Source organism: Callorhinus ursinus, unplaced genomic scaffold (genome assembly GCF_003265705.2).
Source record: "Callorhinus ursinus isolate GAN/ISIS: 27379988/994484 unplaced genomic scaffold, GSC_fseal_2.0 scaffold10, whole genome shotgun sequence".
NCBI classification, from domain to species: Eukaryota; Metazoa; Chordata; class Mammalia; order Carnivora; family Otariidae; genus Callorhinus; species Callorhinus ursinus.
In genome coordinates, this window is record NW_027397072.1 from 76384458 (window position 1) to 76398876 (window position 14419).

General features: G+C 36.0%; 1 protein-coding gene across 13 annotated transcripts in view; it reads left to right on the plus strand.

Moving 5' to 3' along the window:
• THADA (THADA armadillo repeat containing) overlaps nt 1-14419 on the plus strand; it is a 323626-nt gene that overhangs the window by 69081 nt on the left and 240126 nt on the right. For 10 of the 13 annotated variants that reach the window (XR_012379840.1, XM_073897790.1, XM_073897791.1 and 7 more), the window contains exons 23-25: nt 4427-4559; nt 7216-7329; nt 12797-12919. Coding sequence is in view for 10 of the 13 variants with exons in the window: in XM_073897790.1 (XP_073753891.1) it covers nt 4427-4559; nt 7216-7329; nt 12797-12919 (370 nt within the window). In the remaining 3 variants the exon portion in view is untranslated. Of the gene's footprint in view, nt 1-4426; nt 4560-7215; nt 7330-8672; nt 8934-12796; nt 12920-14419 lie in introns of those variants that run through there. The other 3 variants (XM_073897797.1, XR_012379841.1, XM_073897798.1) reach the window with 3 other exon arrangements.

Below are 14419 nucleotides of genomic sequence, written 5' to 3' on the forward strand. Positions count from 1 at the left end.
GCATGCTCTGCTGACTGAGCAAGCCAGGCACCCCAGTAATAATAATTTTAGAAAACAACCTGATAAGAACGTATTAAACACTTCATCAAGATAAACTCATTTAATCCTCCCCCAAACTTTGATTTTATAGAAGAGGAAAGTGAGAAATGGGGAGGTTTCGTAACTTGTCCTGGATCACACCACTAATAGATGACAGAGCAAGGATTCTAAACGAAATAACTTGGCTCTGTAGTCTATCCTCCTAACCACTATCATGTACTCTTCCACCTATCAGTTGGGGAAAATCATACCTTTTCAGACTTGTTTGTTGCAAAGTAAGATACGATGTGAAAAGTCTAGTGTTGTATCTGATGCATAATAGACATTCAGTGAATGTTTCTTTTTCTTTCCTTAGTGGCAGGCGAATATATTTTCAGTATGATAATTTAAACAAAACCTGTAAGTTTATTTTGTTTAAAATATAGCATGTTTCATTTTAGTAAGAAGGGTAGGAATTCTATTATTGGACTAATTTTCTTGTGTGGCTATGGGGGCAGGACTGGCCTGGGAGAGATGCAGAACTAGGAAGCTAGGAAATCAGAGAAATAGGGTCCAGTGCAAAGTCCAAATTGAAAACTAGACAACTGGGGCACCTGGGTGGCTCAGTCGATAAGCGTCTGCCTTCGGCTCAGGTCATGATCCCAGGGTTCAGGGATCCAGCCCTACACTGGGCTCCCTGCTCAGCGGGAAACCTGCTTCTCCCTCTCCTACTCACCCTGTTGTGTTCCCTCTCTCGCTGTGTCTCTCTCTGTCAAATAAATAAATAAAATCTTAAAAAAAACAAAGAAAGAAAACAGACAACTGAAAGGTTCTGCAGAAAAGACCTCCTGATCCTAGGGAATTCAGAGCAGAGGACCATGTGGACTAGATGGGAGGAGCTGGTGCCTTGACGGTTTCCCAGAGCTCCTGAGGTTCCTGGATCCTTGGCAGTGGGCCAGAGAGGGCTCTGGCGAGGGCACTTTGCCAGCCTTTTCCTTATTGAGTACTCTCTAACCTTTGTTTTCAAATTCCCCAAATTAACAAGGAGCATTTAGTCTTAGTATGTAACACTTAAGGGAATAAATAGGTCTGGTTAACTATTTATAATTACAATAGCCAAAAATCTAAATTAGGGAATTGCCTCTGGGGCCTTAAACTGTTTCCTCAGTCATCTCATCTCCTGCGCCCTCAAGACCACACTTGTGGGCCCTCCACCATTCTGCCTGCGCATCCTACAAGTCCAGTCCAGAGTCCACCCTGTCCATGGCACCGTACTGACCCCCTGTAACACCTTGTGCCTAGTAGTTCTTTGAAGTACATTAGAGGCTATGAGAAAGGAAAGGTCCTTGTGAGATGTAATATTTGGAGGCAGTTTTACTAATTTGTTTGAATGGTTAAGTGCGGAGATCATAAACAAATGCTTAGTTGGGAATATGGAGAGAGTGTGTGTGTGTGCGTGTGTGTGTGGCGCGTGTGTTAGAATGAGAACCAGCTAAGTGCACAACTTACTATAACAGTCTGTAGAAATGTGGAAAAAATTTTAAGGTTAGAATCAAGCTGGAATATTTGATTAAGATGGAAAAGGAATTAGATCAAGATTTGTTAACAGTCATGAGCCCTTGTAAGTTCAGGCAAGGAAGGATGATGCGTGGTGAGATCTCAGACCTGCCTGCCCTTTTCAAGATTGGTTGGTTTTGCTAGAACCTCTGTGTGCCAGGTCAGGGAGGCTCAGGAGAGGCTCACAGACAGTGTTGAGGAGCATTACTGAGCTAGTATTTATTGTACTCGTGTTTCAGTGCACTTGAAAGGAAAATAAGGAAGTAGGAAAATACCTCTTATCTCTTACAGTTCCTTTTTCTTCTTAGTTTTTCTATGTAGTGAATCCCTACAGGAGACTTGACCTTAGACTAGCGTTTTCTATAAGCCAGTCCTACATTGCCAATGGTTTTGTGGTGGGGAGGAGAATAGGTAAATGAAATCTACATGTAATCTTAGATCAAGTAGTTTTTACTTTATTCACTTCTGTGACTCCAGTTTTTTTTGGATGATTAGATCACAAAAGATGACTTTTGCTTTGATTTTCTTTTTTTTTCTTTCCCCTGCTCACCCACTGTGGAGTACATTAACCCAGACATACTTAAAAGACTGTGAAGAATGAGCAAAGGAAGACCATAATCTGTAACTGTATCATCTGCACTTAACAGCTCTGGGAAATTTGGATTTCAGTTTTTGATTGGGTAACTGTGGGAGGATTATACCAAACTGGCAATGTTAATAATAAACTAGAAAATGATTCCATGAAATTCAATGCATTTATCTTAATTTTTTTTTTTTTAAGATTTTATTTATTTGACAGAGAGAAAGCCAGAGAGGGAACACAAGCAGGGGGAGTGTGAGAGGGAGAAGCAGGCTTCCCGCTGGGCAGGGAGCCTGATGCGGGGCTTGATCCCAGGACCCTGAGATCAGGACCTGAGCCAAAGGCAGATGCTTAACGACTGAGCCATCCAGGCGCCCCTATCTTAATTTTTAAAAGACATAAATCCAGTGATGGAAGTGACTTCAGTTCTTATAAAAGTACGGGAGGATTGCTTTTATTATGAAAATTTCACACATTACACGAATGGATTATTTTTATTATGAGGAGTTTCAAATGTAAATTTTAAACATATAATATATTGACATATAAAGCATATAAAAATTTCAAACATATATGTATATAAAAGTAGAGAGAATAATGAAATGAACCACCTTACGCATCACTCAGATCCAACATTTATCAGAGTTTTGCCACTCTTTCTTCATCTGTACCTTTCATTATGGCTTACTGAAGTGTTATAAAGTACATTTCTGATTTGTAATTTTCACTCCTGTGCGCTTCAGTGTGCATCTCTAAACAATATGGACATTGCTTCCATGTTCGTAATGCCCCTTACACATCCTATAAATAATTCCTTGGTGTCCTATAATCTATAGTACATTTTTAGACCCATGTCAAACTTTTAAAAACTTCTGCTTTAGAGTAGTAGTATTTACATATATTTTGTTTTATGCAAGACATAAACAACTAAATTGTTTGTTGCTGTTTGAAATATTTAATTAGAAACTTAAGTTGTCTGTCTGATATCAAACTAAAGAAAAAAAATCCCACATGTGTTTCTAAGAGGTCTAATTCTCACTGCAAATTAGAAATCAGTTATCTTAAAAAAAAAAAAAAGAAAAGAAATCAGTTATCTTGGGGAATCTGGGTGGCTCAGTCGGTTAAGTGTCTACCTTCAGCTCAGGTCATGATCCTGGGGTCCTCCTTCTTCCTCTCCTCCCCGCTCCTGCTCTCTCTCTCACTATCTTTCTCTCTCAAATAAATAAATACAATCTTTGGGGAAAAAATCAGTTATCTTTCTATAGAATATCTTCCTCAACGTAAAAAAAAATTTTTTTCTTTGGACTTTATCCCTTTATTTTCATGTATTTTTAGTTAAATCCAACTATGATCCTCCTAAAATAATTGTCTGTCTACCACTGAATATACTATTTCTTAAGATAATGTTATATAATCGGATAAGGCATAAGGTTAAAAAATTTGGGGGGCACCTGGGTGGCTCAAGTCAGTTAAGCATCTGACTTCAGCTCAGATCATGATCTCAGGGTCCTGGGATCAAGCCCTGCATCGGGCTCCCTGCTCAGTGGGGAATCTGCTTCTCCCTCTGCCTCTCCCCCTGCTTGTGTGTTCTTTTTCTGTCTCTGAAATGAATAAGTAAGATCTTTAAAAAAATTTTTTTTAAATAAAATGTTCTTAAGGACTCTAGAATAACAGTGTAATAGAGCAGAATCTCGCTAACAGCAGTGTCCAAATAACCTCAAAATATTTGTTCCAACTTGCTTAATTAATTCTCCATAGGATCTGGTTGAAAATTTTGTGGTGGGCCACATTTTGAAAGACATGAAAATTATTATTAAAATGTATCTTAAAAAATATACCTTAATATGCATTTTCTCTGAATGTAAATAATCTTTATAAAAGGAGAACATAAGTTATATTAAACTTATATTCTCTTTGTTGGAAGTCTTGAGTTTTGCAGTATAGATTATCTGTAAGAGTTTCATTAACATCAGAAGATCAGAACATTTTGACTGTGGGTGTAAGCCATGGTATTAAAGCTTATTTTGTAGACAAGACACATGCTTTATATGCTTTTGTAAGAAGTGGAATCTTTAATAGCTTCAAATCTTAAGACCCATAATAAAGAGGAAAATAAGTGAAAAGTAGAAAGGGAGACAATTTTTAGTTTCCCTCCTTCCAAATGTAAGAATATTTATTCTTTTCTAACAATGTTGATGTGTATCAATAGTTTGCACTTTTATCTTTAGGTGCCTGATTATTCCAAATATTTGCTTTATATATGCCTTTTAGGTGCCCCAGTGTGAGTCTGCAAAAGCTACCAGAGCAGTGGTTATGGGATGTTTTAGAGGAAATTAAATGCAGTGATCCTTCATCTAAACTCTGTGCTACAAGGCGCAGTGCTGGAATTCCTTTCTACATACAGGTACTAATCCATGGGACATAGCTGGTTGTCTTTTGATAATTTGTTTTATTTGTCTTGTGACAATCCCCTTGACATGTGAGTAAGCATACTGCATATGGGACAGTTCTGTCTTTTAAGTACCATAGCATTTGTGGCTTTGTTGTACGTGTGGACGGTGTGTTCCCGTGACAGATGTGTTCTTGGAACAAACCCTCCATGAGGTCAGCCTTGTAATGTGAACAGAGGGTGGTATAGATTTCCGCCTGGGTATTACGTAGGCAGACATCACTGTGGCACATTCACTGCTCACTTCTAGAAAGTGTACATGTTACCTTTTTCTTTTTGAATTAGAAAAAATAGTCTTCCTGTTACTTCAAGACCCTTAAGACTCTTCTCTGTAAGCAACCAGTAGTAACAGTTTCTTTGAATCCTTCCATGAAATGTGTGCACAAAATAATTTTAATCTATTCTAATAGTAGCTAACATTTGTAAGTAGTTATTTCACATATATTATCTTATTTAATCCGTCCTGAAGCCCTATGAGATGCGTCCTGTGATCATCTGTATATTGTAGATGTAGAAACTGAGGCTTAGGAAAGTCAAGTAACTTGCCGAAAGCCCCAGAGATTGTGTGAGCAGAGCTGACTTGAAGCTCAGACAGCCTGACTGAATGTGTTTTTTTTAATACAGAAGAAAGCATATTATACATACTGTTTTTCCCTTGCTTTTTTTTCACTTAACATTATACCTTAAAGATCACTACATATTAGCACACCCAGATATTGCTAGTTGATAGGCAAATATTTTATTTCCACAGTGTTGAAATTAAGAGGCGGTCACCCTCATGAATGCAATGAATAAAAACCAAAGTCCTCACAATACTAAATCAGACCCCGATCTGGAAGGTCTTTATTTAATATTCAGTAAGATATAGTCCAGGAATGGGGGTGGTATAATAAAAGCAATGAAAATAAGTGAAATGATGTCTTTTTTTTAGTGCCCCTACCTGCATTTTTTCCTTCTTTCTCATTCCTTCCCCAAATTTCCAAGGTCATCATTGTGTAATGACAGTGGGCACCACTTGCAGAGGTTGTTGATTTGATAAAGAGATCATCGAGGTAGTTCTGCTAGATGGATTTTGGTGACCTTCAGAAATGAACTCTCTGATCTGACCCATTCCACATCAGTTTGGTTCATCTCCTGCCTGTAATTCATTCTGACCTAGCGTGTTTTTGCCTCATTCGTCTGTCTGAGGACAAATGTTAACATGATAACAAGGTCTAGTTGCAGGTTTGTGCCGTGTGCTTATTGCACTTCTGGTTCCCATCCATTACTAAATATTGGTCATAGTGACAGAACAATGAGGACGTGCACTTTCTTAGCCCATCCTTGGGAAGAGTATCATAACTATGCCCATAGCTCTTGACGGAACAAAAGCCATGGTTCCAAGGAGACATTTCAGTAATTGCATGTAACTTTCTTATTTATGTTAGTTGAGTAAAATCTAAATTGTTAGAAAAATCTGCTCAGAGATATCCCATTCCTCATAGCATAACTTACCAATAAGCTATGTTCTCATGGAAGCCTTTCCTTAGTGTTAACTATGGAGGAAAAACTGCCCTACTTAGTTTATGAACTTACCTTTTGTGCAGACAGATATGAAAGTTTTTTGAGTGGTCATTAGAAAAATAGTATATATGTTTTTTGAGCATAAATACACTATGGTAAATTTTTCTTTTAAACTTACCTATTTTGGGTGTTCCTCTTTTATGGATTATAAAAGCTTCTGAAGAACTGAGTAGCTTGAAACTTGCATTCTTGGGAGCTAGTAGCTATGTACAAATGAAATAATCCCTGCTACTCCTAGTTCTACACAACCACTAATCTATTTTCTGTTTCTATAGATTTGCCTATTCTGGACATTTCATATAAATGGAATCATATAATGTGCAGCCTTCGTGTCTGGCTTCTTTCACTTAGCATGTTTCAAAATCCATCCATGTTGTAGCACATATCAGTACTTCATTCCTTTTTATTGCCTCAGGTAGTTTGATATCCTATTTTTATGTTTATTGTGTATTAGTAAAATGTTAGACACCAAGTAAATGAGCAGCTCTTGAAAACCCAAATATAGGCTGGAGTTTGTAGTATTTTCTTTTGCTCCGTGGGGTTTCCAGTGCTACAATTTGATAGTCCTCCAGGTAGAGACTCTTTAGTAAAGAACTAAATAACTGATCAATCTCTAGGGAGTTTCCAAATCCTTGCTAGAAATTTAATCCACAGGTTTTTTGTTTTTTAAGTAGAGAGAATTTTCTTGTTGGTAAATTTGTTATAAAAACTGACTTGCTTATTGTATCTGAGACCTGCCACCTAGTTATGGTCCTAAAAGAGTTGTCAACAAGAGCCATCTCTCAGCCTCTTAGAATTCTATAGTTAACAAGCAAACCTGGAAATGACTAGAGGTTCCATGATATCACCATCACCAGATTTTTCAGATGAAGAATCCCGGGGATAGTGAGGTTAAGCTACTTGCCCAGGGCCACATGGCTTAATTAACTTACTTGATACCACATGTTTTTATAGGGGGATTTTTGCATTTTGGGATTGATTCTGGGAAGTAGCAAATAGGTATATGTAAAATCAGAGCCCCGTTGATTTTTGCCTTGTTTTTCTATAGGCGCTATTGGCATCTGAACCTAAGAAAGGCAAAATGGATTTGTTGAAAATAACAATGAAAGAGTTAATCACATTGGCTGGGCCTACAGATGACTCACGGAGCACAGTCTCCCAGGTAATAATGGAAATATACAAAGCCTGCTAGGAAAGCAGTGATTTTAAATCTTTGCTGTACCAAAAAGATACGGAATTCTTGAAAATAGGGCAGGTATTTGAAGCTTGATCTGGATATTTTGTTTCTTTTGTTTTGTTGGCCTTTCCTGTCCATAAAATAAATCATTGCTTTAGTTGACATGTATTAACCAGAATGAACTATTTTTAAACTCTTGTGAAAACATCCAATTTAGATATTTTATAATACTGCTCTTGCACCTAAAATTTTTTAAATGAGTGTGCACTTTAAAATTTCAGGTGTGCTTCTTTGAGTTGATACACATTTGTAATTCAGTAGCTGATCTTTCCCTAAAATGAAGTGTCTAACTTTTGGTATATTCATTTTTTAATTTTAGCTAATACTTAAGTCTCTTTTAGTCACTTCTGCACCTGGGTTAAGTGCGTGTGAGTGTGTGTGTGTGTTTGTGTATGAGTGAGAAGTTGGGGTAAGTAGTCCTCATAGCTCCACTCCACTCCATAATAGTAAATACCTTCAAGTACATTTTGTCTAGGCTTTCTCAGTAAATGCTTTATAGTAGGACTTTCCTGCCCAACTATAGGACGCCCAGGCTAGGTCAGGGAACAGAAGAGCTGACGCATCAATCAAGTACCATACAAACATACATGGTTTTATTTCAGAGCCTGTGGGAGGTGTCAAAGGGGAGCCCATGGGCCAGAGTGTGACTAGTGGAAAAGGATGGGGTTTATTAGCATACGGCACGTTCTGGCTTGTGACTATAATATGTGAAGTTTCCTTATTTATCTCAAACTTTTAAAGTGTCACTAATCACCTTTCAGAAATGATCGGTTTTAGATTTTATTCCAGCAAAATATGAAAAATATAATTTGGTTCCATTTTCCTAGACTCTTACTTAAAGTGCTATTTTTTTTTATTAAAGATTTTATTTATTTGACAGAGACACAGCGAGAGAGGGAACACAAGCAAGGGGGAGTGGGAGAGGGAGAAGTAGGCTTCCCGCTGAGCAGGGAGCCCGATGTGGGGCTTGATCCCAGGGCCCCAGGATCATGACCTGAGCCGAAGGCAGACGCTTAACGACTGAGCCACCCAGGCACCCCTTAAAGTGCTATTTTTTATGAGAACATCTAAAAATAATGGAGTTTGATTTTAGAGTGTTGGATAATTATTGTTCTACTCTGCTTCAAGATCATTCATGGCATTTTAGTGATCATTTTTATTAAATTGGTAAAATTTAAAATTTTGTCTCTGACCAGTCTTCTAGGCATTAGTTGATAATTTGTTTTCCTTCTCCCCTTTTGTGGGATATTTCTTATTATTTTTATTAGGTATCTGTGAAACATTTCAGCATATAAAAATGTACAGTGAACGATGAACATCTGTGAAACCAATTCCAACCTAAAGAAGTAAAGCATTGCTGATAGAATTATAAGCCCACTGTGGGCTCCTTTGCATCCTGTGCCCCTTTCTTCCCCCTCAGCTATAATCACTAATCCAAGTTTTTCTGTGCACATTTTTCATTCTGTTATGACTTTTTTTTTAAACATAAATGGTATTATCCATACATCTTTTTATAGTTTGGGTGTTTACAATAAACATTATTTTCAAGATGAGTGAGCTTAAGGGTTTTTTTTAAGATTGATTTATTTATCTATCTATCTATTTATTTATTTATTTTAGAGAGAGTGTGAGCAGGGAGAGAGGGACGTGGGGGAGGGAGAGGGAAAGGGAGAGAGAATCTGAGGCCGACTCTGTGCTGAGCATGGAGCCTGTTGCGGGGCTCGATCCCACGACCACAGATCATGACCTGAGCCAAAAGCAAAAATCAGACATTTGACTGAGCCACCCAGGTGCCCCAAGTTCATTGTAATTTCTGAATGGTGTTTCATTGTACATGGTTTCTGCCTTTCTGCTTCACGTGAAATGGCACTTCCCAGTTTTATTTCACATTTCTCTGATACCTGGCTAGCTTTAACATTTTTTCATGTTTCATTTTTAGTCTTCTGGATTACTTCTATGAATTGCCCATTTAAAGACTTTTCAGCTGCCTTTAACTTGGTTGTCTTTATCTTGTGGGAGTTGGGGTTTTTGCTGTTTTAAAATGATTTTCCTGGGGCACCTGGGTGGCTCAGTCGGTTGAGCATCTGCCTTTGGCTCAGGTCATGATTTCAGGGTCCTAAGATCAAGCCCTGCATCGGGCTCCCTGCGCAGGGGGGCATCTGCTTCTCCATCTCCCTCTGCACCCCCGTCCCCCGCTCCTGCTCTGTCTCTCAAATAAATAAATTTTAAAAATCTTTAAAAAAATGATTTTCCTGATAACAATATTCCTTTTTGGTTATTTGAATTACACATACCTTCTCCCAATCTGTAGTTTCTCCTTTCACTTTGCTTTTGCATGGAAGTTTTACATTTTAATCAAGTGGAGTATGTCAGCTTTTTTTTTATGGTTTGTGGATTTGGATCTTGTTTAAAATACCCCAAGGTCAGAATGATATTTTATATTTTCTTTTTAAAGTTTTAGAGTTTTACTTCTCACATTTCTGTCTCTACACCAGCTGTAATTTGTGTGTAAAATAAGAAAAAAATATTATTTTCCATTTGGATAATTAATATACAAGCATTTTTGATATAGGCTGTCCTTTCCCCTTGATTTATGATACCCTTCTATCTTTCATGTACTGTTTGTGTGCTCTATTTTATTGGTCTGTTAGTCTACCCTGAGCCAAAGTCACTGTTTTAATTACTATCTTTTTAGTAAGTTTTGGTATCTGGTAGGGTGAATCTCCCTTTTCTTCCTTTGGAATTATCTTGGCCATATTTATTCCATTGCATTTCCATATAAGTTATAGAATCAGCCTGTTAAGTTCAACAAAACTCCTTTTTGAATTTTGGTGGGAATTTAAATTTATTGATTTGTTTGGGAAAAATGACTTTGCGCTGAATATAAGCACAACAATAACCAAAAAAATTAATTGCATTTATACACACTAGCAACATACAGTATAATCTTTAAAATACCATTTACAATCGCTAGAAAAACTATAAAATATGTAGAATTAAATTTCACAAAAGATCTATAGGACTTTTAAAGAAAATTATTCTTAAAAATAATGAAAGACATACAAGAAGATCTGAATAAATGGAGAAAAAAGCCATGCTCTGGACTGGAAGATTCAATATAAAAAAAGAAGTCATGTCAACAATTGCTATACTACAAGTAATGACTTATATGTGAATTCTTTTGGATTTTCTTTATGGATAATCATATGTTCAGTGAATAATGCTAAATATGTTTTACCTTTCTAATTCTTATTCATAGAACATTTTTCTTATTCTGCTGGCTGGAACTTGTAGTATGGTTTGTATAGAAATGCAGATAGCAGGTGGTCTTGTGCTGTTTCTGATATTTGCTGTAGGTTTAAATCTATTTTATATCTCATTGAGGACATCAAATTTTATTGAAGGCTTTCAAGTGTCTTTTGAGATGTTTCTTTTTAGAATTTGCAAATATGACTATATTGATTTCTCATACAGTACCATCTTTGCATACAGACCAAAGCCACAACTTTGACATGTTGAAATTTTTTTTACACATTGCTAGATTCACTTAAAAAGTTTTTTAAAAACATTTTTTACATATTTTCACTGGATTCATAAGTGAGATTGGCCTGTGGTTTTCCTTTTTCATGCTGTACCTGTCCTTATTTTTTATGTAAAATTTTTATTGAATTGTAACACTACAAAGACATATGTAAATCATATGTGCACCATAGTAAAGTTTCACAAGGTGAACACACTTGTGTGTACAAGAGAAAGAACATTTTAGTACCTGAAAGCCTCCTCATGCTTCCTTCTCATCAGTACCTTTTCCCTAAGGGTAACTACTAGCCTAACTTTAACACCTTAGTTTTAGTTTTACCTGTTTTTTAAAAAATTTTAAATAAATGAAACCATACATTATATACCCTTTTGATATGGTTTATTTTGACCAATGTTATGTTTATGGTATCCATCCAAATTGTGATTTATTCATTTTCATTGCTATATAATATTATATAACTTCTTCATTCTTCTGTTGATGAACATTTGGGTAGTTTTTTAATTTGGGTTATTAAGAATAGTACTTTTACAAACATTCTGGTACATGCCTAATGGTGAACATATATGTACATTTCTTTTCAGTAAATACCTAGGAGTGGTTATTGGGTATGTTGTATATTAGGCTTTAGTAGAGTTTACCATTTTCCCAAAGTAGTTGTCCTTACCTTATATTTATAGCCAGGCTATGCTAGACTGATAAAATAAATTTGGAAGTCTTTTCTTCTCTAAATAGTTTATGTAAATTGGGATTATCTATTCTTTGAATATTTGGTAGCATTCATACATAAAATCATGTGCATCTATTTTTTTGGTAATTGTTGTAGTTATTAGGTTGGGTTTTTTTGTTTTTGTTTTTGGTCTCTGGGTAGGATTTTTATCTATTGATTTCCTTTGTGTAATGCTAACATCTATCTAGCTTTTTAATTTCGCTTTGGATTTGTTTGATAAATTCTGTTTCCTGGGAAATTGTTCATTTTTACTTAATTTTTCAAATTGATTAGGGTAGTATTGTTCATAGTAGTATTTTTGCTTTATTCTCTGATGTATCTGTAGTAATGTCATACTCATGATACTGCTTATTTTCTTCTCTCTTTCCTTGGTTAGTCAGAGGTTTGTTTCTATTTCAAAGTGTCAACCCTGGGTTTTGTTAATGGTCTTGTTTATGTCATTGCTTTTTTCAAATTTTCTGCTCCTTTAAATTTTCTTTCTCTGTTTTGAATTTATTGTTCTTTCTCTGTCATCTTAATTGGACACTTAGCATATCTTTTTAGTCTTTTTTTTTAATAGAAGCATGTAAGGCATGCATTTTTTTAAGTTCTACTTACAGTGCATCTCACAAATATTGGTGTGTAGCATCTTGGTTGTTATTCAGCTCTAAATATTAAAAAAATTTTTTCTTTGACCAGTGTTTTTAAAAAGTATCAGTTTTAAACATATTTAAAGAAATCAGTTTCTAACTTAATTCCACTGTAATCAGAGCATAGTCTGTAAGATTTTAATTATTCGGTATTTGTTGAGATTTTATTTGTGGCTAGGTTTGAAGTCATTTTTAAAAATAAATGTTTCATGTGTACTCGAAAAGAACACGTTGTCTCTACTTGTTAGGTGCAGGATTCTGCTTATGTCCATTGGATCAAGCTTTTTTTATTGCATTGTTCAAATCTTACTTTAAAATAAATTGATTTATCAGATAATAGTTATTTTATTAAAATCTGCTCTTTCATTTGTGGATTGTCTATTCTTGTAATTCAGTAATTTTTTTTTTTTATTTTGAGATTAACTACAAAATCTGTACAGATTTAGAATTACCATGGTCTTCAACCCACAACTAATTTTCAGATTTTTATTCTAGGTTCATGCTTTAAATATCCTTAGAGCCTTGTTCAGAGATACACGTCTGGGAGAAAATATTATTCCGTATGTTGCTGACGGAGCTAAAGCTGCAATTCTAGGCTTTACATCACCAGTCTGGGCAGTAAGTGCTTTTGCCATTTTTATTCATTGACTTAATTATACATCTGAGTAGGTTTTAATAAACTACTTTTTATCTTTTTTGTTGGCTTTTTAGCCATACCTCTTTGTTTTCTTATTTAAGTGATTGCTTTAGAGGTTTTAGCATATATCTTTAGCATCACAGTCAACCCTCAAGTGGTATTATATCTCTTCAGTTGAAGTATAAGACTTTATAAGAACCTAACAATATATACTTCCATTTCTCTCCTCCCAATCTTTGTGTTTTTTTTTAAAGATTTTATTTATTTATCTGAGAGAGAGAGAGATCACAAGCAGGCGGGAGGGGTAGAGGGAGAAGCAGACTCCCCACTGAGCAGGGAGCCTGGGACTTGATCCCAGGACCCCAGCTGAAGACAGATACTTAATGACTGAGCCCCCCAGGTGCCCCAATCTTTGTGCTTTTATTACACATTTTACTTTTATGTGCATTATAAACCCATACTACATTGTTATTATTTTTGTTTAAACTGTCATTTATTTCTTTTTAAAAATTTACCATTTTAACCATTTGAAAATGTATAGTTCAGGGGCATGAAGTACATCTGCAGTGTTGTGCGGTCATCCCCGCTATCCGTTTTCAGAGCTTCTTCATCATTCTAAACATGAGCTCTGTATCTGTTGAGCAGTTACTCCTCCTCTCTCTCTTCCCTCTGCCCATGGTAACCTCTGTTCTACTTTCCAGACTCTGTGAATTTGCCTATTGTAGCTACCTCGTAAGTGAAATCATAGGACATTAGGCTTTTTGTATCTGATTATTTCACTTAGCATAGTGTTTTCAAGATAGTGTGTGTCATAATTCCATTCCTTTTTAAGGCTGAATGATACTCCATTGTGTGTATGTTTGACATTCTATTTACCCATTCATCTGTTGATAGGCATTTAGATTGTTTCTTTTTGGCTTCTGTGAATAATGCTGTAATGAACATTGTTATACGGTTACTGAGTTTCTGATTTCAATTCTTTTGTGTATATCATATGGTAAATCTATGTTTAACATCTTGAGAAACAGCCAAACTGTATTCCACAGTGGCAGTGCCATTTTATACTTTTATCAGCAATGCACAAGAGTTCCATTTTCCTTACGTCCTTGCCAACACTTGTTATTTTCTCTTCCGTTTTTTGTTTTGTTTTTTGATGATAAAAGCCATCCTAATGGGTGTGAAGTAGTATCTCATTCTGGCTTTGATTTGCATTTCCTTGCTGGTCAATGATGTTGAGCTAGAAGCAGAACAACTCTTAGTATTTTAATATGTCTTTCTTTTGGATGCTATGGGCTCTGGGTATCAGAGTGTTGAGTAAGTGCTGTAAATACACTCTGTCACGAGGTTAAAAAAGAAACAACAAAAACAGAGGTGCCTGGGTGGCTCAGTTGGTTAAGCATCTGCCTTTGGCTCAGATCATGATCCTAGGGTCCTGGGATTGAGTCCCACATCAGGCTCCCTGCTCAGTGGGGAGTCTGCTT